Below are 23,914 nucleotides of genomic sequence, written 5' to 3'. Positions count from 1 at the left end.
TTATTGTTGAGGGGAACGGCTGCAGTGGTGCTCTCCACTGTCTGCCTCTTCCCCTTCCCTCTCTTTACAGTCACCCAGTTACTTGCCTCCTGACTTTTGGGTGTGATTGTCTCCCTATAGCTTCTGCGAATCACCCTGTCTGCCTCCTGAATGATGCAGAGTTCATTGAGTTGCTGCTCCCGTTCGCTAACTCAGTGTTTTAGGAGCTGCAGTTTGATGAAGGTGTAGTCATCAGGGACAATTGTGCTGCCCCAGATATCCCACATCCTTTAATTGGAACATTCCACTGCCCCAGTTGCCTTCCCACTACCTATTCTATTGCCATGCCAAGATCCTATCTGTTGTATGTTCTCAGCCTCTACTCGCCAAAGCCTCTCAAGTCAAAGCCTTAGACCATCACTCCTACACTGGGCCACTCACACACTGGCCGCTCTTTTGAAGATAACAAAATGGATAGACGAGGGCAAGGCAGATAATTATAATTTATATGTAAAGTGTTTAATAAGGTCCCACAAGGTAGGTTGGCGTGGAAGGTTAGGGCACATGGGATAGGAGACCAACTGGATAAAAAATTGTCTCATTGATGGGAGTCAGAGAGTGGTGTAGAGGGCAGTTTTCCAGACTGGAGAACCATGACCAGTGCAGTCCTTCAGGATTAGGCACTGGAACCCCTGCTTTTTGTAACATCCATCAATTACTTGGACAAGGTTGTTTGTGGGAAAGTGAAATAGTTTGTTTATTGTAGTACATATTACAGCGGACAGTGAAAAAGGTTACCTGGATTTGCAACGGGATCTTGATCAGATGGGGAACTAGGCTAAAATGGCAGATGCAGTTCAACTTAGAGGAGTGAGCTACTGCTTTTGGGTAAATCAAACCAGGGCAGGACTTGCTCTGTTCACAGCAGAGGGACCGAGGGATGCAGGTGTACAGAGATATTTTAAAATGGCAGCACAGAATGGACAGAGCAGTGAAGGGAGTGTTTGGGACACTTGGCTCCATTGGTCAGGATGTTGAGACATCATGTTGGTGAGGTCACACTTGGAATATTGAGTGCAGTTTTGGTTGTCTAGCAATAGAATGGATATAATAAATTTGGGAAGGGTACAAAAGTGGATTATGAAGTTGTTGCTGGGATTGGAGAAATTGAGTTATTGTGAGAGACTGGAAAAACTAGACCATTTTCCTCAGACCAGAAGGGATCTTGAGATTGATTAAAATATTGAAGGGGAGAGATGAGCTGAACAGTAACAGTTACTTTGGGTGGAAGAATCTAATATGAGAGGGCATGACTAGAAGATGAGGGAGTTAGGATTTAGAAGTGATATGGGGGGACAGTTCTTCACTCAGAGGGTGGTGGGCACATGGAATAAGCTGCCAGACATAGTGGTGGAGGCAGGAATGTTAGCTTCCTTGAAGAAATACTTGGAAATCTCCATGAATGGGAGAAGAATGGAGGGGGTCTGGGTCTAATGGGGGCAAGTGGGACTGAAGTAGGAGGGCACGTTGTTGGGCACGGACATGCTGGGTCTGTGGTCCTGTTTCCAAGCTGTGGGATGCTTTGACTATAAAAAGTTGGTTCCAAAGCATATGGGGGTATTCTGCAGCCATTTGTAGAACTTACAAAGTTTTGTTTATGAATTTCAAAAAGTTTGCAGGTAATCAAGTAATGGGATTGAATTGAAGAGCAGGGTGGTTTCTGTTGCCACTGTACAGAGTACTGGAGAACCCTCACTGTGTTCAGTTCTGGTCTCCTCATTTAAGAAAAGGTATTCTGGCTTTGGAGGTGGTGTAGAGGACATTCACCAGGTTGATTCTGGATATGAGGCGATTAGCAAATGAGGACAGATTGAGTTGCCTGGAACTATAATTGGTGGAATTTAGAAGAATGAGATGGGATCTTACAGAAACGTAAAATTATGAAAGGGATAAGATAGCGGTGGGAAATTTGTATTCACTGGCAAGTGACTCCAGCACTTGGAAGCACTGCCTCAATTTAGGATGAAGCTGAGGCAAAACTGCTCTCCTGTAGACGAGTGAATCTGTACGATTCTCTGCCCAAGAAAGCTGCCTCATTGAACAGATTTAAAAAGTAGGTAGATTTATGCACAGTTGGAAAGTAAGTGTAATGGGGAATGGGCATATAAGTGGAGTTGAGTCCACAGGGAATGGGCAGGTAAGTGGAGCTGAATCCACAGGGAATGGGCAGGTAAGTGGAGCTGAATCTACAGGGAATGGGAAGGTAAGTGGAGCTGAGTCCATAGCCAGAATGGGCAGGTAAGTGGAGCTTAGTCCACAGGGAATGAGCAGGTAAGTGGAGCTGAATCCACAGGGAATGGGCAGGTAAGTGGAGCTGAATCTACAGGGAATGGGAAAGTAAGTGGAGCTGAGTCCACAGCCAGAATGGGCAGGTTAAGTGGAGCTGAGTCCACAGGGAATGGGCAGGTAAGTGAAGCTGAGTCCACAGCCAGAATGGCAGAGCAGGCTCCTGCTCCTATTATGTTCTTTAGCAGAGTATCCACAGAACAAAATACTGACCCTGTTGGATGATCCTCAAAATTTAAAAATGTTAGCTTAAAATCATGGTCATCCTGTATGCTGGCTCTAATATTTGTACCTTCACAACAAAGTTGCAACACTGCCTCTGACGCAATCTTGCGCATGCCCCATTAGTTATTTGTGAATTCTCAGCGCTCCTCTGTGGGGTTCATCCGCCCTCTGTACAACCTTTAAGTGATTTTATTTTAAAATATCCAAATAAAATTAAAACCTTTAAATGATCATTTGTTATTACAATATTGTGATTTTCTTTTAACAGCATCCACTGGTCAGTGGTAATTGCCAGATTTGGGAGGGTCATCATATGCAAAAGGGTATTGCTCAAAACCAACATTTTAGGTTGAAATTCTGGGGATCGTTCATTCAGTGATTAGTTGATGGAGTAATAGTCAAAGGTTTATTCACTTCCCCCATCGCCATCGCCTCCCCACTCCTTAAAACACATCATCTTCCAAATCTAATGTGGGGAGAATCTATACTGAAGGTTAAATCCAGTTCACTTTACATGGTGTGACTGTTTCTTTCTCATTATCCAGTGTCAATATTGGCTGAATCAGAAAATATAAAGAAAATTTTGGCAAAGCATAATTTGCATGTCGAAACTGTTTCTGATGTCGTTCCAATCAGAGTGCAGCCAGGAAGAATTCTAAGCCACATCTACTCAAAACTGGGTAAGTGTAGCACCTGGCTGGATGAATAAATGAATGGGACCCAATCGTTACCAATACAGGAAATCTTACAAACGTGTAATGAAGTGAATAAGGAAATGTAAATTCTTGAAATTACAGAAAATATTGGAATCAACCACTGCACAGAGATGATTTCATCTGACTTTGTCCTGTTAGTTAGCTCAGTTAGAAATGAGTTCCTCCAGTTATACCTTTCATCCCTCCTCATACTCATTTAATCCCCTTCCTCCTTAAACACATAATTAATTCTCAGTTGAACAAGTCTACAGATGTTGGGCTTGGATGCAATGTACTAAGGTGTGGGAGAATTCTCAGTCAGATTGTCTGTGAGATTCATCATTTGCCACTTGTATCTGCATCTCTCGTATCTTGATCTCAATCCCCCGACAAATGAAGCCCAGCATCCTATAGGCCTTAACTAACCTATCAACCTGCGTGGCAACCTTGAGAGGTCTGGATTGAACCCCAAGGTCCCTCTGTTCATCCACACTTAAGTATCCAACCATTAACCCTGTACTCAGCATTCAGGTTTGACCTTCCAAAATGCATCACCTCACAGTTGCGTCATTTTTCACAACAAAGTTGCAACACTGCCTCTGACGCACTTTTCTGTCCAACTCTGCATCCTATCTATATCCTTTTGTCACCTACAACAACCTTCAGCTCCATCCACAACTAAGGTGGTAGATGTGGTGTATATGGATTTTATTAAGGCATTTTACAAGGTACCCCGATGAGAGGCTGATTCAGAAAGTCCTGAAGCATGGGATCATGGAACCTTGGCTGTGTGGAATCAGAATTGGCTTGTCTGTGGAAAGCAGAGAGTAGTGGATGGAAAGTATTCTGCCTGGAGGTCAGTGACTAGTGGAGTGCCGCAGGGATCTATTCTGGGACTCCTGCTCTTTACTGTTTTTATAAATGACCAAGGTGAAGAAGTGGAAGGATAGGTCAGAGAGTTTGTAGATGATATGGAGATTGGATGAGTTGTGGATGGAGCTGAAGGTTGTTGTAGGTGACAAAAGGATATAGATAGGATGCAGAGTTGGATAGAAAAGTGGCAGATGGATTTCAATCCAGATAACTGTGAGGTGATGCATTTTGGAAGGTCAAACCTGAATGCTGAGTACAGGGTTAATGGTTGGATACTTAAGTGTGGATGAACAGAGGGACAATAGACAATAGGAGCTGGAGTAGGCCCTTTGGCCCGTCAAGCCAGCACCGCCATTTTACAGATCATGGCTGATCACTTCTATCAGTACCCCTTTCCAGCCTTATCCCCATAACCCTTAACTCTTTTGCCCACTAGAGTCTTATCTAACTCTCTTTTGAACATAATCAGTGAATCTGCCTCTACCACCCTCTGTGGCAGAGCATTCCACAGATTCACACTTCTCTGGGTAAAAAAATGTTTTCTCATCTCCGTCCTAAAGGGCCTACCCTGTATTCTTAAACTATGCCCTCTAGTCCTCATCTTCCCCATCATTGGGAACAAGTAATCCGACTTCACCCTGTCTATCCCCCTGATAATTTTGTATACCTCAATCATGTCCCCCCTCATCCTTCTAAACTCCATCGGATACAAGTCCAGTTTTTCTAGCCTTTCAGCATATGTCAACCCCGCCATCCCTGGAACTAACCTTGTAAATCTGCGCTGCACACCCTCTATAGCTAGTATGTCCTTCCTCAAAATTGGAGACCAGAACTGGACGCAATACTCCAGGTGGGGTCTCATCATGGCCCTGTACAACTGCAGAAGGGCGTCTCTGTTCATATACTCCAATCCCCTCTTTATGAAAGCCAACATGCCATTTGCCTTCTTCACAGCTTTCTGAACCTGCATGTTAGCCTTCAGTGACCGGTGAACAAGTACACTCAGATCCATTTGCACCTCCCCACTCCCTAGCTTGTTTCCATTTAAATAATACTCAGCTTTCCTATTATTGCCCCCAAAATGGATAACCTCACATTTGCTCACATTGAACGTCATCTTCCATTCAGCAGCCCACTCCCCCAACCTGTCCAAGCCCCTCTACATTTTCCTGACATCCTCCTCACGCCCCACACCGCCACCCAGTTTAGTGTCATCTGCAAATTTGCTCATGTTATTAATAATCCCCTCATCCAAATCATTTACATAAATTACAAACAACTGAGGACCCAATACCGATCCCTGCGGCACTCCACTCGTCACATCCTACCATCCTGAAAAAGACCCGCTTACTCCAACCCTTTGTTTCCTATTTCTTAACCAATTTCCTATCCATGTCAGCAACTTACCTCCAATACCATGCTCCCTGATCTTGCCCACTAGTCTCCCGTGCGGTACCTTATCAAAGGCCTTCTGGAAGTCCAAATACACCACATCCACTGGCTCTCCCAAGTCCACCCTCTTTGTCACATCCTCGAAAAATTCCAGAAGGTTAGTCAAACATGACTTACCCTTAAGGAATCCATGCTGACTAGCCCTTATACTATTATTTCTGCCTAAGTGTTCTGCTATTACTCCTTTTATGATAGATTCCAATATCTTCCCCACCACTGACGTCAGGCTGACCGGTCTATAATTTCCCGTTTTCTCCCTCCCTCCCTTCTTAAAAATCGGCACCACATCAGCCACTCTCCAATCCTCAGGGACCTCCCCCGAATCTATGGAACTTTGGAAAATGTCGACCAGTGCCTCCTCAATTTCCATAGCAACTTCTTTAAGCACCCTGGGATGCAGCCCATCAGGCCCTGGGAATTTATCAGCCCTCAGTCCCAACAATTTACTCACAACCTCCTGCTTCTGGATCCGGATATCCATTAGATCCCCTACTTCCCCAGGAAAGTTCCCCAAGTCTCTTGATACCTCATGACCACTACCCCCTAACTGACCATAACCTATATCCTCCTTGGTATTTGTTAAATTCCTCAGCCAACTCCTTGTTTCCGGTAATAATTCCACCCTTTTCCATTGTTAATGGACCAATTTTAGTCCGAACCAATTTCTTCCTCTTCACATATTTAAAAAAGCTTTTGCTATCCTCCATTATATTATTTGCTAATTTCCTCTCGTACTTCATTTTACCCTCTGATGCTCTTTGAAGGTTTCCCAATCCTCTAACTTCCCACTCCGCTTCGCTATCTTATACTTACTCCCTTTGGATTTGATATTGCACTTGATTTCATTAGTTAGCCACGGCTGCCATTTGCATCTCCTAGAGCATTTCCTCCACTTTGGAATAAATTTGTCCTGAATCCTGTGAAAAATGTCCAAAAATACCTGCCATTTTTCCCCAGTTGACCTCCCAGCTAGTGTATCTTTCCATTTTATTTTGGCTAGCTCCTCCCTCATAGCTGCATAATCCCCTTTATTTAACTGCAGTACAGATGCTTCCGACTTCCTTTCTTTTTCCCTTTCTAATTGCAGCTCAAGAGTAATCATACCATATGGTCACTATTCCCTAATGGCTCCCCTATATCGAGGTCACTTATTAACTCTGCGTCGCTGCATAGCACGAATCGACCTTGGGGTTCAATCCATAACCTCTCAAGGTTGCCACGCAAATTGATAGGTTAGTTAAGAAGGCCTATAGGCCTATAGGATGCTGGGCTTCATTTGTCGGGGGATTGAGATCAAGATACGAGAGATCATGTTGCAGCTCTATAAATCTCCGCTGAGACCACACTTAGAAAATTATGTTCCATTCTGATCACCTCATTGTAAGAAGAAGGTTGAAGCTATGGAGAGGGTGCAGAGGAAATTTACCAGTTCAGAAATGTGTCTTATGAGGCAAGGTTGTCAGGGCTAGGGCTTTTCTCCTTGGAGTGTAGAAGGTAGTTCCTTCTATGCTCCAAAGAGTCTTAATAGAGGTGTGCAAGATTCTGAGAGTCAGAGACAAGGTAGACAGCCAGCTCCTTTTGCCCTGGGCTGGAGTAGCAAACACTAGAGGACATTTGTACAAAGTGAAGTGAGGAAAGTTCAGGGGTAAGTTTTTTTTACACAGAAAGTTGAGGGTACCTGGAATGCACTGCCAGGTGTGGTGGTGGAAGCTGGAACAATTGGGGTATTGAGAAGACTCTAAAACAGGCACATGGATGAAAGAAAAATAGAGGATTATGAGGGAAGAAGGGTTTCGGTTTTTTTGGTAGAAATATTTAGGTACAACATTGAGGGGTGAAGGGCCTGTTACAGTGCTGTAGTGTTCTACGTTCTAGAAGTGCATCACAGGAACAGGCCCTGTGGTCCACGTGTTAGACTGACATTAGTCTCAGAACAAATCATGGCAGTAGGATAAACTGACATAGAAGTATGAGTTAGGAGGTTTGCAATTACCAAATTAAAAAAATTACTATAAGGGAGCTCATATGAGATTTGTGGCTTCTTTTTGATGAGGGAGAAAATCCAACATGGATAAAAATAGAACTAGATAGAATATCGGAATGGAAATCAAATTTAATACCTGGGGAGAGGGAAGCGCCCTTGTGAAACATTTGATTAATATTCGGAATAAGGTAAACAACAAAGTTGAAATGAAGAGGCTTTTCCTGCCTAACGTGCTTTTGTTACAGAATTAATTTCAATGCACAATCAAATTTTAAATGTTTGGTCTTGGAAAGGATTTAGATATATAGAAGAGTATTTTGAAGATAGGTATTTAATGCCATTTGAACAATTAAAAAATAAATATGTACTAATAGCGAGGTCGCTACGGCTACAGCCAAATTATAGCTCTCGATTATAGCCCTAAGGCTGTAGCTCGAAACCGCAGGAGAAGAAAGACACACTCACCAGTAGAGTGTATTCGACACTGAGTTTATTCAGTGGCAGCTCTGCCTTTTATAGTCAGCTTGACTGCATCACCACCAGGGCATGGCTTGAGCGGGCCGGCTGCTGATTGGTTTCCTTGATGCCCGGGCCCCGATTAGGCCCCTTGCAATTCACCAGTGGTGATTGGCTAGTTTCACCGCTCTGCTGGCAGCCTATGGAAACGGGCGTTTCAATCCGCATGATGCTTTGCTGGTCACTGCGTTCGGTGAGCAGGCCGTGGGTGACTACACGACATCCCCCCCCCCACCAAGAACTGGCAATTGGGGCTCTGTTTTTAGGAGCCCGACCCCTGCATCATGGGGTCAGGTGAGTGATGGGCAGGTCAAAGTCCAAGTAAGTCGGTTTAAACTGGTTGATTGGGAAAGTCTCTTCCCTATCTCCAATGTCCAAAACACAGATGGAGCCATTGTGTCTGAGGGCATGGTATGGCCCCTCCCCTCATAAGGCCGCTGTAGAAGTGGCTGGTGAGCCAAGTGCCAAACAAACACCTATTTACAGTCAATAAAGTTCTTTAGGATGTAAGCGCAGAGTTGGCCATGTTTAGTAGGAGCCAGGGTGCCTAGGTGCTCGTGTAGTTGGGACAATGTGGTCACTGGGGGCTCCCCTAAATCCTCAGGGGCTGTCACGAATTCACTCAGTATAACTGGGAGGGGGGGGGGGGGGTGTGCGCCATAGACTAATTCAGCAGAGGATGCCTCGAGGTTATCCTTGGGAGTGATGCAGATGCCTAACAGGACCCAAGGGAGTTTGTTGGTCCAGTAAACCATGCCATTAACGTTGCCTTAAGGTGTCTGTGTAACCTCTCCGCCAACCCGTTGGCCTGTGGGTGATACTGTGGTGTGGTGGAGTTGGGTCCCCAGGGCATGGGCTAAGGCGGTCCATAGACTGGAAGTGAATTGGGTCCCCTGTCTGATGTAAGGTGTTCAGGGACCTCAAAACGTGCTATCAAAGTGTTGAGTAAAGCCGGTGCACTGCTTCTGTGGAAGCTTTTGATAGTGGCACCGCCTCTGGCCATCTGGTCATCCGGTCGACCATTGTGAAAAGGTAACGTGTGCCTCTGGATACAGGTAGGGGCCCCACAATGTCAATGTGCACATGGCTGAAGCGGTGTCGTGCTGGCTCAGATCTCTGTGGTGGAGCTTTGATATGAGTCTGGAGTTTAGATGACTGGCACTTGAGTACAAGTCCTGGCCCACAGGGCGATCTCTTTGAGGAGGTCATACCAGACATACCTGTATGCCACCATTTTGACTGTAGTCTTGATGGGGGATTGCTTTTCCATCTTCGGGTTCAAAGCCCCGTTTGGACCAGTTGGGATCACCACTGTAGCAAGGTCACTACGGCTACAGCTAGGTTATAGCTCTCAGTTATAGCCCTAAGGCTGTAGATCAAATCTGCAGGAGAAGAAAGACACATTCACCAGTAGAGTGTATTCAGTGGCAGCTCCGCATTTTACAGTCAGCTCAGCTGCGTCACCTCTGGGGCATGGCTTGAGCAGGCCGGCTGCTGATTGCTTACCTTGGATGCCCAAGCCCCATTTGGGCCCCCTGCGATCCACTGGCAGTGATTGGCCAGTTTCACCGCTCTGCTGGCAGCCTATGGAAATGGGCGTTTCAGCCCACACGATGTTTTGCCAGTTGCTGTGTTCGATGGCCATTTCATGTGTGGGCCATGGACTGCTACAGGATACAAAATGATACACTTTTTTTGTTTTTAAAGTTATGGGTTTATTTAAAAGATAAATTGGGTCAAAGAATGTTATTACTGAAATGTGGTGATGGGGAAATGTTGCTAGATGATAGATATGTAAAGAAATTTATCTCAGCTAGGTACACTATATTTCAGAAGGGAACTTCCAAGCAGGGGATATGTAGGTCCAGATAGCAATGTGAGGCAGATCTTAAGATTAACATTGATGAACAAAACTGGTCAGATTTATGTCGAGTTAGTATGACAAACATGTTAGATACAGATTAGTTCAATGTAATTTTTTTTACATCAACTATATCTCACGCTACATAGATTGAAATCAGACTTATCAGACCAGTGTTTTGGATGAGGCCAGGAGATAGGTACTTTTTTTTACATTCTTCTTGGCCATGTCCTAATGTGAGATCTTTTTGGTTGAATGTGGCAATTTTTTTTAGAAAGGGTCACAGGAATTAAATTCTCACAAAACCCTATGTTAGTTTTGCGAGATAATATTGAAGGGATAAGACCAAAATCAAAATTATCTATACATCAACAAGAATTTGTAAAGATTATTTTGAGAGTAGCATGGAAATGTATAGCAGTAACATGGAAATCGGACACCCATTTAGGACTGGAGCGATGGAGCGCAGAAATGTGTAGTTGTGTTCCTCTTGAGAATATTACTTATAACCTGAGAAATAAATGTGATGCATTTTTGAAAATTTGGTGCCCGTATTTACAAATTGAGAGAATTAACTTAGGAAAAACATCTATAAGTTTCGAATCTCTGTGGAAGTATTAAAAGATATAAATGATTAGAGCAGTGTGGTGAGGGGTGCCCTTTGGTTCTTTTATTTTCTTTATCTGTGCTTTTTCTTATTTTCCTTTCTTTTATTTTCTTGGTGCTTTGTTTGGGGGGGAGGGGGTTGGGGTTTTATCTTCTTCTTTGGCTTGGCTTCGCGGACGAAGATTTATGGAGGGGGTAAAAGTCCACGTCAGCTGCAGGCTCGATTGTTGCTGACAAGTCCGATGCAGGACAGGCAGACACAGTTGCAGCGGTTGCAGGGGAAAATTGGTTGGTTGGGGTTGGGTGTTGGGTTTTTCCTCCTTTGTCTTTTGTCAGTGAGGTGGGCTCTGCGGTGTGAGGTGGGCTCTGCGGTCATCATGTATAATGGATTTGATACTAATATATGACTGCTCTATTTGCATCTGGCTATGATTGCATGCATGGAAAAAAAAAATTAAATAAATTTTTCAAAAATAGACACCCACTATCATCCAAGGGGGCGACAACAACAGGCCTCAGTGACAATGGCCTCCACCATCATAAAATTCTTCAAGCGTCTGGTGATGGAATGCATCAAAGCGCACATCCCAGGAATGCTGGAGCCATTTCAATTCACCTACAGACAAAACCATGAAGCACTGATGAAGCTATAACCTTGTCCTTCCACTCCATCCTGACCAACCGAGAGAACAGCGCCTCATTTTCCAGGCTGCTATTCATCAAATTCAATTCGGCATTGTCTTGGGTAAACTTATACCTCTCATTTTGTTCGTTTTAGATTGGTCACAGTGTTTGAGCTATCGAAAGAAAATAGACACACACACCGAGAGCAGTTCAGTTTATGCAACTGTTTGTTACAAATTCAAAAGCTATTTCAAACTACAATATGCTAGCCCTTCCCAACTATACTTATCAATGCCTGGACTGGACCCAACTGCCGAAGCGAGGCAACGACTGCACACTTGTAGTAGGTTGTCAGGACGCCGGTAGCAGCTTCTCCACCTCCTCCGACCGGGACGTTGGCTGGACTCTAGAAGTTCTTCTTGCTGAGAGATGTTGCCACCTCTTGGAGAGTCTCAAACTCCAGCAGTGGGACCATAATTACCCAAAAACTGCCCACCCAAGCATCCACTCCCAGCACAGCAAGAAAGATAAGCGAGCAAGCTAGCATGCTTAGGCTTCTATCAAATAACATAATTTTCAGATTATCACTTTGAAGACAATGGTTTATTTTGCATCAGGGCTAGGCCCTCTGACAGTCTGTGACCAAAAGAAGCAGGAAGATTAAATGTTCTTGGTACACAGATGTCCTTTCATCAGATAACAGCATCTCTGGCCCCTTGGTGGAATTTGGCTTATGTCTGCTGATTCTAAAAACAAGGAGGTCCTCAGCCTTGTAGAAGCAAAGGCTGCAAAAGTAAAAAACACGGTTTAAATCTTCTATTACAGGCATTTAATAACATTCATTCTCCAGAAGCTGGTGAGAGAAGCTGTCCTCACTGAGACTCGACACCCCTCTTGGTAACTGGATTCGGATCTTCCCTACAGAAAGAGCATAGAATTTCGAACACTATCACGGTAAACACTGGCGCACTTCAGGGCTCTGTGCTCAGCCCACTCCTGTTCACGCTACCGACCCGCTACTGCAATACCAGATCCATCTCCAACAGAGTTTGCAAATGACACAACTATCATTGGCCTCATCAGAAAAAATGATGTCACACTACAGAGAAGAGGAGGAAAATCTTGAGAAATGGTGTGAGTGCAACCTGAGTCTCAGTCATGGACTTAAGGAGGACCAGGAACGACATCCTCCATTACAACATCAATAATTTGGAAGTCACTTTTTAAAAATAATTTTTTATTTTTCTCACTATGAACTATATCAACCAAAATATGTACAAACGTTTCTCATTAAATTTACACAGTGGTCTGTTCTCCCCTTTTTTTCCCCCTTTCCCTCCCTCCTCTCTACCCACCCCCTCCAAAACCCATAAATATTCAACATTTACAATACAATAAAATCTTCACACAAAGGAAAATAAACAAGAAAAATGCGTCATTTATTACACACTGAATCTAGTCGTTATGTCCTCTTATCATTTTCATTCTCATTTTAGGGGATGGAGGTCATAGGTAAGCTCTCTCGGATATGTTCCATGTATGGTTACCAAATTTGAACAAATTTGTTCAAACATTGTGACTTTATTTTTTTAAATTATATGGCTCGTTTGTGGCTGACAAGTCCGATGCGGGACAGGCAGACACGGTTGCAGCGGTTGCAAGGGAAAATTGGTTGGTTGGGGTTTGGTGTTGGGTTTTTCCTCCTTTGTCTTTTGTCAGTGAGGTGGGCTCTGCGGTCTTCTTCAAAGGAGGTTGCTGCCCGCCAAACTGTGAGGCGCCAAGATGCACGGTACCATTGCTGTATACTCATGCTCTCTTCCATTTTCCAAGTTGACATTATACATTTTTTTTCTATCGCTAAGGCTATCATAATGAATTTATTTTTGCACTTTATCCAATTTGAGGCCTAATTCTCTACTTCTTATGTTACTTAAAATAAATATCTCTGGTTTTTTTTGGTATGTTTTTTTGTAATTTTATTTAGTATTTGATTTAATTCTTCCCAAAATGTATTTACTTTTGTACATGCTCAAGTTGCATGTGTTGTTGTTCCCATTTCCTTACAGCGAAAACATCTATCTGATAATGTTGAGTCCCATTTTTTTTAATTTTTGAGGAATAATATATACCCTGTGTAACCAATTATACTGTATCATGCATAACCTTGTGTTTTTTGTATTCTTCATGTTCCAGAACATAACTTTTCCCATACTTCATTTTTTATCTTTTTCCCACTTCTGCTTAGGTTTATAGTTTATTTCATTTTACTTGCAGCTTAATGTACATGTTGGTTATAAATCTTCTAATTATCATTATGTGTGTAATCACATATTCAAAGCTACTTCCTTCAGGTAATCTAAAGCTGTTTCCCAATTTATCCTTTAAATAAGCTTTCAATTGATGATATGCATCCATTGTACCATGAGTTATTCCATATTTGTACTTCAACTGTTCAAATGTTAATAAATTATTTCTCAAAAAACAATTTTCTATTCTTTTGATTCCTTTTCTCTCCCATTCTCTTAAGGAAAGGTTGTCTGTTGTAAAAGAGATGATCTTCTTCCATGTATTAAGTAAATGATGCAGTACTGGTGAGTTTTTATATTGCACCAGCTTTTCATCCCACTTATAATGTATATGTTCTGGTACCTTTTCCCCTATTTTATCTAGTTCTATCTTAGTCCAGTCTGGTTTTTCCCTTGTCTGGTAAAAATCTGATAAATACCTTAATTTTGTGGCTCTATAATAATTTCTAAAATTTGGTAACTGCAAACCACCTTGATTATACCTCTCTGCTAATTTATCTAATGCCACCCTTGGATTCCTCCCTTTTCACAAGAATTTCCTTATTATTCTCTTTAGTTCCTTAAAGAATTTTTCTGTTAAAGGAATTGGTAATGTTTGAAATAAGTATTATATCCTTGGGAATACGTTCATTTTAATGCAGTTTACCCTCCCTATCAACATTAGTAGTAATTCTTTCCAATGTTCTAAGTCTTCCTGCAATTTTTTATTAATGGCTGATAATTTAGTTTGTACAAGTGGCTTAAGTTATTACCTAACCTGAACCCTAGGTATTGGATTGCTTGTGCTTGCCATTTAAATGGTGATTCTTTTTAAAATTCTGTATAGTCTGCATTACTCATTGGCATCACTTCACTTTTATTTGCTTTGATCTTGAACCCCGATATTTCTCCATATTCCTTCAAATTCTTATGTAATTCTTTTACAGATACCTCTGGTTCTGATATGTATACTATGATGTCATCTGCAAATGAGCTGATTTTATACTCCTTCTCCTTTATTTTTATCCCTTTTATTTTATTTTCTATTCTTATCTGTTCTGCCAAAGGTTCTATTGCTAAGGCGAACAATAAGGGGGATAGTGGACATCCCTGTATTGTTTTAAAGTCACTCGATACATATCCATTTACTGTTACCTTCGCCAACGGTCCATTATACAATGCTTTAATCCAATTTATATATTTTTTCTGGTAGATTGAACTTCTGTAATACTTTAAATAAGTAATTCCACTCTACTCTGTCAAAGGCTTTTTCTGCGTCTAGAGCAACAGCCATTGTCGGTTTCTTATTTCCTTGAACTGCGTGGATTAGATTAATAAGTTTGGAGACATTGTCCACTGTTCGTCTTTTTTTAATAAATCCAGTTTGATCTTGTTTTACTATTTTAGGTACACAATCAGCTAATCTGTTTGCTAATAATTTCGCTATTATCTTAGTCCGAGTTAAGTAGAGATATTGGTCTATATGATTCTAGTGTTAATGGATCCTTTCCCATCTTTGGTATTACTGTAATTATTGCTGTCTTACATGAATCTGGCAAGTTTTGTATTTCTTCTATCTGGTTCATTACTTCCAGGAGAGGAGGAATTAATAACTCTTTAAATGTTTTATAGAATTCTATTGGAAATCCATCCTCTCCTGGTGTTTTATTGTTCGGCAGCTTTTTTAATATATCCTGCATTTCCTCTATTTCAAATGTTTTTTTTTAGTTTGTTTTGTTCCTCTTGCAATTTCGGCAATTCAATTTTAGCTAAAAATTCCTCTATTTTGTCATCTTTCCCCTCGTTCTCATTTTGATACAATTGTTCATAAAATTCCTTAAAATTTTAATTAATCTCTGTTGGATTGTATGTAATTTGTTTGTCCTTTTTCCTTGATGCCAGTATCATTCTTTTAGTTTATTCTGTTTTAAGTTGCCAGGCTAATATTTTGTGTGTTTTTTCTCCCAGTTCATAGTACTTTTGCTTTGTTTTCATTATGTTCTTCTCCACCTTGTACATTTGTAATGTTTTGTATTTAATTTTTTTGTCCACCAATTCTCTCCTTTTCGTTATATCATCCCTTTTTACTAATTTCTTTTCTGTACTTAGTGTCTCCCTTTCCAACTGCTCTATTTCCCGATTGTAATCCATTTTCATCTTAGTCACATAACTTATTATCTGCCCTCTAATGAAGGCTTTCATTGCGTCCCATAATATAAATTTGTTTTTCACTGATCCTGTGTTTATTTCAAAATATGTTTTAATTTGGCATTCAATAAACTCCCTAAATTCCTGTCTTTTAAGTAGCATGGAGTTCAGCCTCCATCTATATGTTCTTGGTGGGATGTCCTCCAGTTCTATTGCTAATAATAAGGGTGAATTATCTGATAGTAGTCTTGCTTTATACTCACTTTTCCTGACTCTCCCTTGAATATGGGCTGACAACAAAAACATATCAATCCTTGAGTAAGTTTTGTGCCTACTCGAATAATATGAAAATTCCTTCTCTGTTGGGTGTTGCCTCCTCCATATATCGATAAGTTTCATTTCCTACATTGATTTAACCATATATTTGGCTACTTTATTCTTTTTACTTGTCTTTTGTCCAGTTTTATCCAACATTGGGTCCAAATTAAGGTTAAAATCCCCTCCTATCAATATATTTCCTTGTGTGTCTGCAATCTTCAAAAAAATATCCTGCGTAAATTTTGATCCTTCTCGTTAGGTGCATATATATTGAGCAAATTCCAAAAGTCTGAGTATATCTGGCACTTTATCATTGCATACCTCCCTGCTGGATCTATTATTTCTTCTATTTTATTATTTGGAAGTGACTTATCATGGACACTCAACATCTCGCTGGTCAAAAAGGGTCAACAGCAATTGCACTTCCTGAGAAGACTGAAGCGGGCAAGGCTTCCAGCCACCATTATGTCAACCTTCTACAAGAGCTCTATTGAGAGTGTCCTGGCCAGCTGCTTCACAGTGTGGTACAGTTGGTGTAGAACATTGGATCAGCGGTCAATGCACAAGACCATAAAAATGGCAGAGAGGATCACTGGGGTCTCCCTCCCACCTCGTCTACATGATGTACCAAGATTGTTGTCTGAAGAGGGCATGTGAAATCATTGAGGACCCTTCTACCCTACACACAGCATCTTTCATCTGCTTCTATCAGAAAAGAGATAACACCACACCAGCACCATCAGGCTAAGCAACAGCTTCTTCCCACGGGCGGTGAGATGACTGAATGACCAAAGGAAAGGCACACACTGACCATCTGGGACTCTTGTATTCATGGAACAATATTTATTAATTTATTTGTATACTTGTCCTGCATATGTATTGTCTGTCTGTATGAGTTTTATTTCTGGGGGTGTATCTGCGTGTTTTGCATCGAGGGCCAGAGAATGCCATTTTAACAGGTTATACTTGAGCAATGGGATGACAATAAACTTGGACTACAGAACAGGCCCTTTGGCCCATGTGTCTGTCCCCAGCATGATGTCCAAATTAAACATACTCCACAGCTTGCAGCTGATGGACATCGCTCCATCCCCTTCATATCATGCATCTCTCTAGCAGCCTCTTAAAAACCACTGTTTTATCTGCTTCCACCATTTCTCCCTGTAGGCCCTTCCAGGGAGAAGTGGTGGAAGCAGTGAAAGAAACTTGCCCCACATAGCTGCTTTAAACTTTCCCACCCTCACCTTAAATGCATGCCCTTGAGTGTGTGATGATTTTACCTTGGGGAAAAGATTCTGCCTGTCCACCCTGTCAATACCACTCTTAATTTTATATACTTTTATCACATCCCCTCACCCTCTGATGCAGCAGAGAAAATGTACACAACTTCCATTCATTACCATCATCACAGTTAATGTGATTTTAAATCTCATGATTTTGTTCTTGTTTGAAGTACTCTGGGCAATTTGTGTCTGTTCTATGTGGATAAGAAACCATATCAACTTATCTCCCAACAGGTTGCAACAGGAAACTGAATCTTAGTGGCCGCCCATACCGACGTATTGGTATTCTTGGTACTTCCAAGTTGTATGTGATCAGAAACCAGACCTTCTCATTTACTCCGCAGGTAAATTAATTTTAATTTTATTTTAAATTTAGAGACACATTGGGTAACAAGCCCTTCTGACCAACCAACCCACGCCGTCCAAATGCACCCATGGTTGGAATCCGAGTACCTAGAAGGTCACGGAGAATGTGCAAACTCCTCAGTCATTAGTGCATTCGAATGAAGGTTGCTGGCATTGTAATCGCTCTTTGCTAACCATGCTGCTCTAATGTAGTATTGCATTTGTTGGAACTGTTCCTGAATATGTGGGGGATGCTGTGATGAAGGAACAGGTTCGAACAATTCAAAGTGACAATCGTGAACATGTGTTAGTACCGAACCTTAAATGTTCTCTACACACAGGAGAAATCTGCAACAGCAGATACACATGCCAACCAGTAACGTAATAATCATGCAAATCGAATGCAAGTTAAATATAAGTGTTAGCAACTCCTGATGATATGACGAGGATTAAGAAGAGTACCTGCCACCCCTCCCCCTAAAAGCAGGCAAGGCTCACCAATTAACAAAGATATACAAATCCAGCTCCAACTTGAAACTGGTGGGGCACCACAGCCAGGGTTGGACCCAAGGGCAAAAGGCAATGAACTAGCCCACATGCTATATTTTATACTACAACCTGGTGGGTTGGGGGGGGTGGTGGTGGTGTGGTGGAGAGGCAGCCCAGGTAGCCTCATGATGAGCAGGAGGACCAATCAGAAAGTGTCGGAAGGTCCGATCTTGTTTGTCATGGGGACGTGACTTTTGACATGACTTTTGTCTAGATAGTCAGGTGACCCTCCAGGAGCAAACACATGGAAAGTGTCCTTTGTTTGACTTAGCTTCCTGTCTGACCTGTCAGGTGATCCTCGGTGTTACAGATATGAACCTTAACTTCAAAGTCAACTTGTGCATTTTTTGCTGTTCAAATTGATGCTGAGCATTTACAAAAAAATTTGGTGAGTAGGCAAGTTGGGTGTTATTTCTCAATTAGGTTATAGGAAAGAGGGGCTGGGGTGGATCATACAATCACTCAAGCCATTATCAATTCCATGTAAGAATCATAGCATGGGAAAAGGCCCTTCAGCCCACTGAATCTGTCCTACACAGTTTTCCTACTTGATACTTATAATCTTCACATCAGCCCCTCACCCTCCCCTCTTTGCCCCAGATTCTGTTACCCACTGACACAACCCAGGGCAGTTTACACTGCCAAAATTACATCCAGGTTCAAGTTTATTATCATCTGACTGTAAATTTACAACCACATAAAACAGCATTTCTCTAGACTATGGTGCATACAATACACATCACAATAATCACATATATACAAGGATAGAATATAAAATAAATATCTCAGAATAATTTATTTATTTACAAGAGACCCAAGATTATGATACCTTTCTTCAATTTCCCTACCTGGGAGTCCTGAACCTCCTTCCTGATCACAAGATAAATGAATAGAAGTAGGCTGTTCAGCCTGTCAAGTTTGCTTTGCCACTCCACCATGAGCTAAACTGTTTTCACATCTACTTCCAATTTCCGGCCTTTTCCCCATATCCCTTGATACCCTGACTAATTAGATGCTTATCAATCTCCTCCTTAAACTCCCCCAGTAATTGGGCCTCCATAGCTGTATATGGCAACGAATTCCACAAATCCATGACCCTTTGGCTAAAGAAATTGATGATGGATGAATATAGAACATTACAGCACAGTACAAACTATTTGGCCTTCGATGTGGTACCGACCAATGTAAACCTACTTGAAAATCTAAGCCTTCCTGACCTCACACCCATAACCCATGTACGTGTCCAAGAGTCTTAAATGCCCTGATTGTACCAGTCTCCACCTCCACCCATGTCAATGCATTCCAGGTGCCCACTACTCTTTTTTTTAAAAGAAACACTTACCCATGATGTCTCCCCTAAACTTTCTTCCCCTCACTTTGTACAGATGTCCTCTGGTCTTTGGTGCTCACACCCTGGACTGTCTACCCTATCTCTGCCACTCATAATCTTGTCGACCTCTATTAAGTCACCTCTCCTCCTCCTTTGCTCCAAAGAGAGAAGCCCTAACTGTTTACCATGCCTCATTGCAACACTTACTATTTCGTCTGGGCACTCTCCAACCAGGTGGCATTAATATTGACTTCTGCGGTTTCTGTTAGTCCACTCCCCGTACTCCCTCTCTTTCCCATCCCACTGTCTCGTTTTCTCCAGCTCTCCACCCCTTTCCCTCTCCATTCACAGAGACATTCCTGGTCCCCATGTTTGCTGGTGTTAAGCCTCTGTTTACCCTCCCTTATCCACCTATTTCCTCTTGCCTGCAGCACTGTGCTCCCCCTGCCCCTCCCCCCCACCATTTTGTTCAGGTGCCTGTCTACATTTTGCTCGTACCTTGCTGAAGGGCTCAAGCCTGAAATGTTAGTTATGTATCTTTATCTTTGGCTAGATAAAGTACGCTGTTCGACCTGCTAAGTTTCTCCAGCTTTGTTTTTTTAATTTATGAAGTCGCCTCTCATACTTCTTCACTCCAAAGAGAAAAGCCCCAGCTGTGTCAACCTTTCTTCATGTGACGTGGTCTTCAATTCAGGCAATATCCTGGTAAATCTCCTCTCCACCTTCTCTGAAGCTTCAACATCCTTCCTGTAATGAGGAAACCAAAACTAAACACTATGTTCCAAGTGTGATCTAACTAGAGTTTTATAGAGCTGCAACATTACCTTTCGGCTCTTGAACTCAGTCTCCCAATTAATGAAGGCCAGCACACCATTAGCCTGCTTATTAACCTGCTCGGTCTCCTTGAGATTTGTTCATCAAAGTGCCTCTTTACTTCCACATTGTGAAGAACCATGCCATTAACAATGTACTCCACTCACAAGTTTGACCTTGCAAAATGGATGATTGGGATCCTCGATAATTTTTTGAGCCCTATTTGAGACACAGTGGAGGAAAGGGAGACCCCAGTGACCTTCTCAGCCATTTTGATGATCCTTTGTATTGACCGTTGGCCCGATATTTTGCAGCTACCGCACCATACAATGATGCAGCCAGTCAGGGAACTCTCACTTGTGGTTCTGTAAAATGTTGTCAAGATGGGGTCCATAGCCTTGTCTTCCTAAACTTCCTGAGGAAGGTTCACCCTGAAAAGGACCCATTCATTCCTTATTTTCTATGTGACATCTAATTCTCAGTCCTTGCTAATAATGCCTTGGATTTCAAATGTAAGCACTTGTTCCTTACATGGCACATTGCCAGATGCCATTTGTCAATCTAATTACATTATATCTACATGTTCTCTTCTATCATTTCTCCCAAACACATCCTGAAAGAATTCAAGCAAGTCACTCGATTTCATCATATTCAGCTTTCCAAATTGATCAGATGATTCCATAGAACATAGAACACAACAGCACAAAGTAGGCCATTTGGCCCATCTAGTCTGTGCCAAACTGTTATTCTGTTTAGGCTTAATTCCTTTGGATTAATGATTCTTCCTTCAATAGGTGTCAAACTAACCAGTTTTGAACATGTGTGAAGAAAGAAGATGGATATATCTAAATATTTCTGGTCTTCTGGTACTCTCCTGGAAGTTTTAAAAAAATTGAAATATACTGCAGGATAACAGGCCTTTCTGGCCCATGAGTCCACACCGTCCAAATACACCAAGTTGTGACCAAAGTTCAGGCAATGGGTTCAACCATCACTACAATCTCCTCCTTGGTACTGGTCATGTGTGTCTTGGTGATTTGTTTGCCTACAGCACCTTTCTTTAGAAGGGTCTCGGATCTGAAGTGTTCACTCTGCTCACCTTTTCTTCTAGTTTAACACCATCCTTAACGTCCTTAATACACAGCAACTTCCTTGTTCCTTATTTTGCAGTGGCATGTGACTGTGCTTCCCATACACCCATGTACTGACTTGAATCTTTATATTTCAGATGTTTGGTTCATGGCTTCAAAAACTACTCCATACTCGAGAATCCTAATCTCTTCCTCTTTGAGAAAAAAAAACATAGGAGAGAATTATCTAATTAATTCAGAATGAACAAGGAGATATTTATCTTTCATTATTTAGTTCAGAATTACTGCATTTCTAAAATTATCTTCCAAATTCATTTTAATTGGAGTATTGATTCATCTTTCCATGGAACTGTGTTGAAGATTTCACTGTCAGTCTGCTTTGCTTTTTACCAAACAGTTCATTGATCAGCATCAGTTTTACTTGGCCTTGGACAACCGTATGATTGTGGAAATGCTCCGGACTGATCTTGCCTACCTCTTCTCCGCCTGGAAGATGACAGGCCGTCCAACGGTCACGTTTCCAATCACTAAAACCATGCTGAGTAAGGCTTAATTAATCTTACTGCTTGTTGGAATTAGAAATGTGAAGTTTTATCATAACAGGGTATCCAAACTGCTTCGTCTTAGCAGAAGGGAGAACAGAGGTCCAGCGTCTCTAGGCACAGCACATTTAAGGAGAGGCCATGGACTGAAAGGTTCAAAGTGTGGATTTCACGGCATGGAAATTGAACGGATTAACCATTGTTTGTGGAAGGAAAGGACTTTACTACTCAACTTTGTGGTATAGTTGCCAAGCAACACGAGATTTTTTGAAGGTGGAAGCATTTGGATACAGCCTAGAGCAGCCTTTTTTTGGATATGGCCCCCATAGGACTCTGCTCAAAGTCTATGGGCTCCCTTCACTGTGGAGAGTCAAATCTTGGTTTCTTCCATACTTGTCTCCTACCGACCACATAATAAATATGTGTGTTAGGCAAAAAGAAAACATGGCTTTTACTTAAATGTGCTGTGACCCGCCAGGGAGGCTGTAGGGGCCCCCTTGAGAATGTCTGGCCTAGAATGACCAAGGTAACACTGTAAAATTAACCTTGTTTTCAGAGCATTATTTACTTTGACATGATTGTGTTTGACATGGAATCAGCTTTGACTCTGAATTGCTTTCCACATAGTTTTCCTCTGTCGTCTTCAATTCCAGGAAATAAGCCCTCTCATTTTGCTTTTCATGATGGGTAGTGAATGTAGGTGTCCTGCTAGTTTTTATTGAAGAAGGTCTGTATTGTTCATTATTTTCCATAAAATTTAAGCCGACCTTTAAACTAACCATTGTAAGAAGTGCTTTTGTTTTGTTTTTAATTCTGGTTACTTTCAGAAATAATTTTACCCGTGAGTTCCTCAGCAAAAAATAAATCTCAGCGGTAATGGGGGTATTACTTATCGTATGGTTTCATTACATCTCTGCAAAACCCTTCTCTCCCCATGTGTTTAATTTTTTAAATACATTTTCAAATGAAAGATGAGGCCAAGCAAGTTGAAACAACTTTTAGATTTCGTACATAAGAGAAGGAAGACAAATCCTTGGATTACTTTGAAAACTCTTAGATAATTTCAAGACCAGACCAATGTTCAAACAGATGATTACTCAAACATTACAGAAATTAGAAAGGGGTCTTCTTGCATCCTACAAGATAAGTGAATTGATAACTAAAAGTGGAAATGCTCATAATGTTGCTGATTCAATTATTCAGCCTTCATTATTCAGAATATTTGACATCATGAACTTAAGTGTTTCAACAGCATGTAAACTTTTCCAGCAGAGGAGAGAACACCCTGGATTGGTGTACCTAAACGTTCCTGATATGAACAAGGCTGCCCCTCACCCACACCTAGGATACTCTAATCATATATCAGTCCAGTATATTTAACCCCAGCATGCAGACCGCTGGCAAAACAAATAAAGCCAGTTTGCAGAGAGATCAGATGTGGCCGGAGTAGGGGAAGCATAGAGGTGCTACAGAACTGCTTTGAGACCACGGATTGGAGCTCTTTTAGGGAGACAGCCACCTACAACAGTCATGTAAATTTCAAGGAGTACATGAGCTCAGTGACTGGCTACATCAGCAAGTACATTGAGGATGTCACTGAGATCTAATGTTTCACAGCTAGGGCTAACCAAAAACCATGGTTGGATGCAGAGGTCCAGGTCCTTCTCAATCCTCATGATATTGCCTTCAGGGCAGGAGACAAGATGGCACCAATATCAGCCAGGGAGGAACTCACTTGTGCATTCCGGAAGGCAAAGCGTGGGTAAACACAGAAAATCGATAGACAGCTGTGAGATACCAGTGATCTGGGGCACATGTGGCAAGGGATCAAAATTATAACACAAAAGTCAAAAACAGTGGCGCTTCCTTTCCAGACAGACTGAACATCTTACATGCATGGTTCAATGAGAAGAACAGGCTAACGCTGAAGCCTAACAGCAGTCAAGGCGAGGAGAACCCTATCCAAAATGAACTTGGTCGGGTACTGAAGGACTGCTCAGACCAACTGATAGAGGTTCTTACAGACATCTTCAACCCCTCACTGCAGCA

The 23,914-nt window shown here is 41.9% G+C and overlaps 1 protein-coding gene across 4 annotated transcripts in view; it reads left to right on the top strand.

Moving 5' to 3' along the window:
- Positions 1–23,914, top strand: part of LOC138738973 (phosphorylase b kinase regulatory subunit alpha, liver isoform-like) — a 207,767-nt gene that overhangs the window by 110,236 nt on the left and 73,617 nt on the right. For all 4 annotated transcript variants that reach the window (XM_069890252.1, XM_069890251.1, XM_069890248.1 and 1 more), the window contains exons 15-17: positions 3,096–3,230; positions 17,430–17,539; positions 21,721–21,865. In XM_069890252.1, the coding sequence (XP_069746353.1) occupies positions 3,096–3,230; positions 17,430–17,539; positions 21,721–21,865 (390 nt within the window). The remainder of the gene's footprint in view (positions 1–3,095; positions 3,231–17,429; positions 17,540–21,720; positions 21,866–23,914) is intronic.

The sequence above is a fragment of the Narcine bancroftii genome, chromosome 7, assembly GCF_036971445.1.
Source record: "Narcine bancroftii isolate sNarBan1 chromosome 7, sNarBan1.hap1, whole genome shotgun sequence".
In the NCBI taxonomy this organism is placed as follows: domain Eukaryota; kingdom Metazoa; phylum Chordata; class Chondrichthyes; order Torpediniformes; family Narcinidae; genus Narcine; species Narcine bancroftii.
The sequence above is the reverse complement of the archived record's forward strand: the minus strand, read 5'-3'. Positions and strand labels throughout refer to the sequence as shown.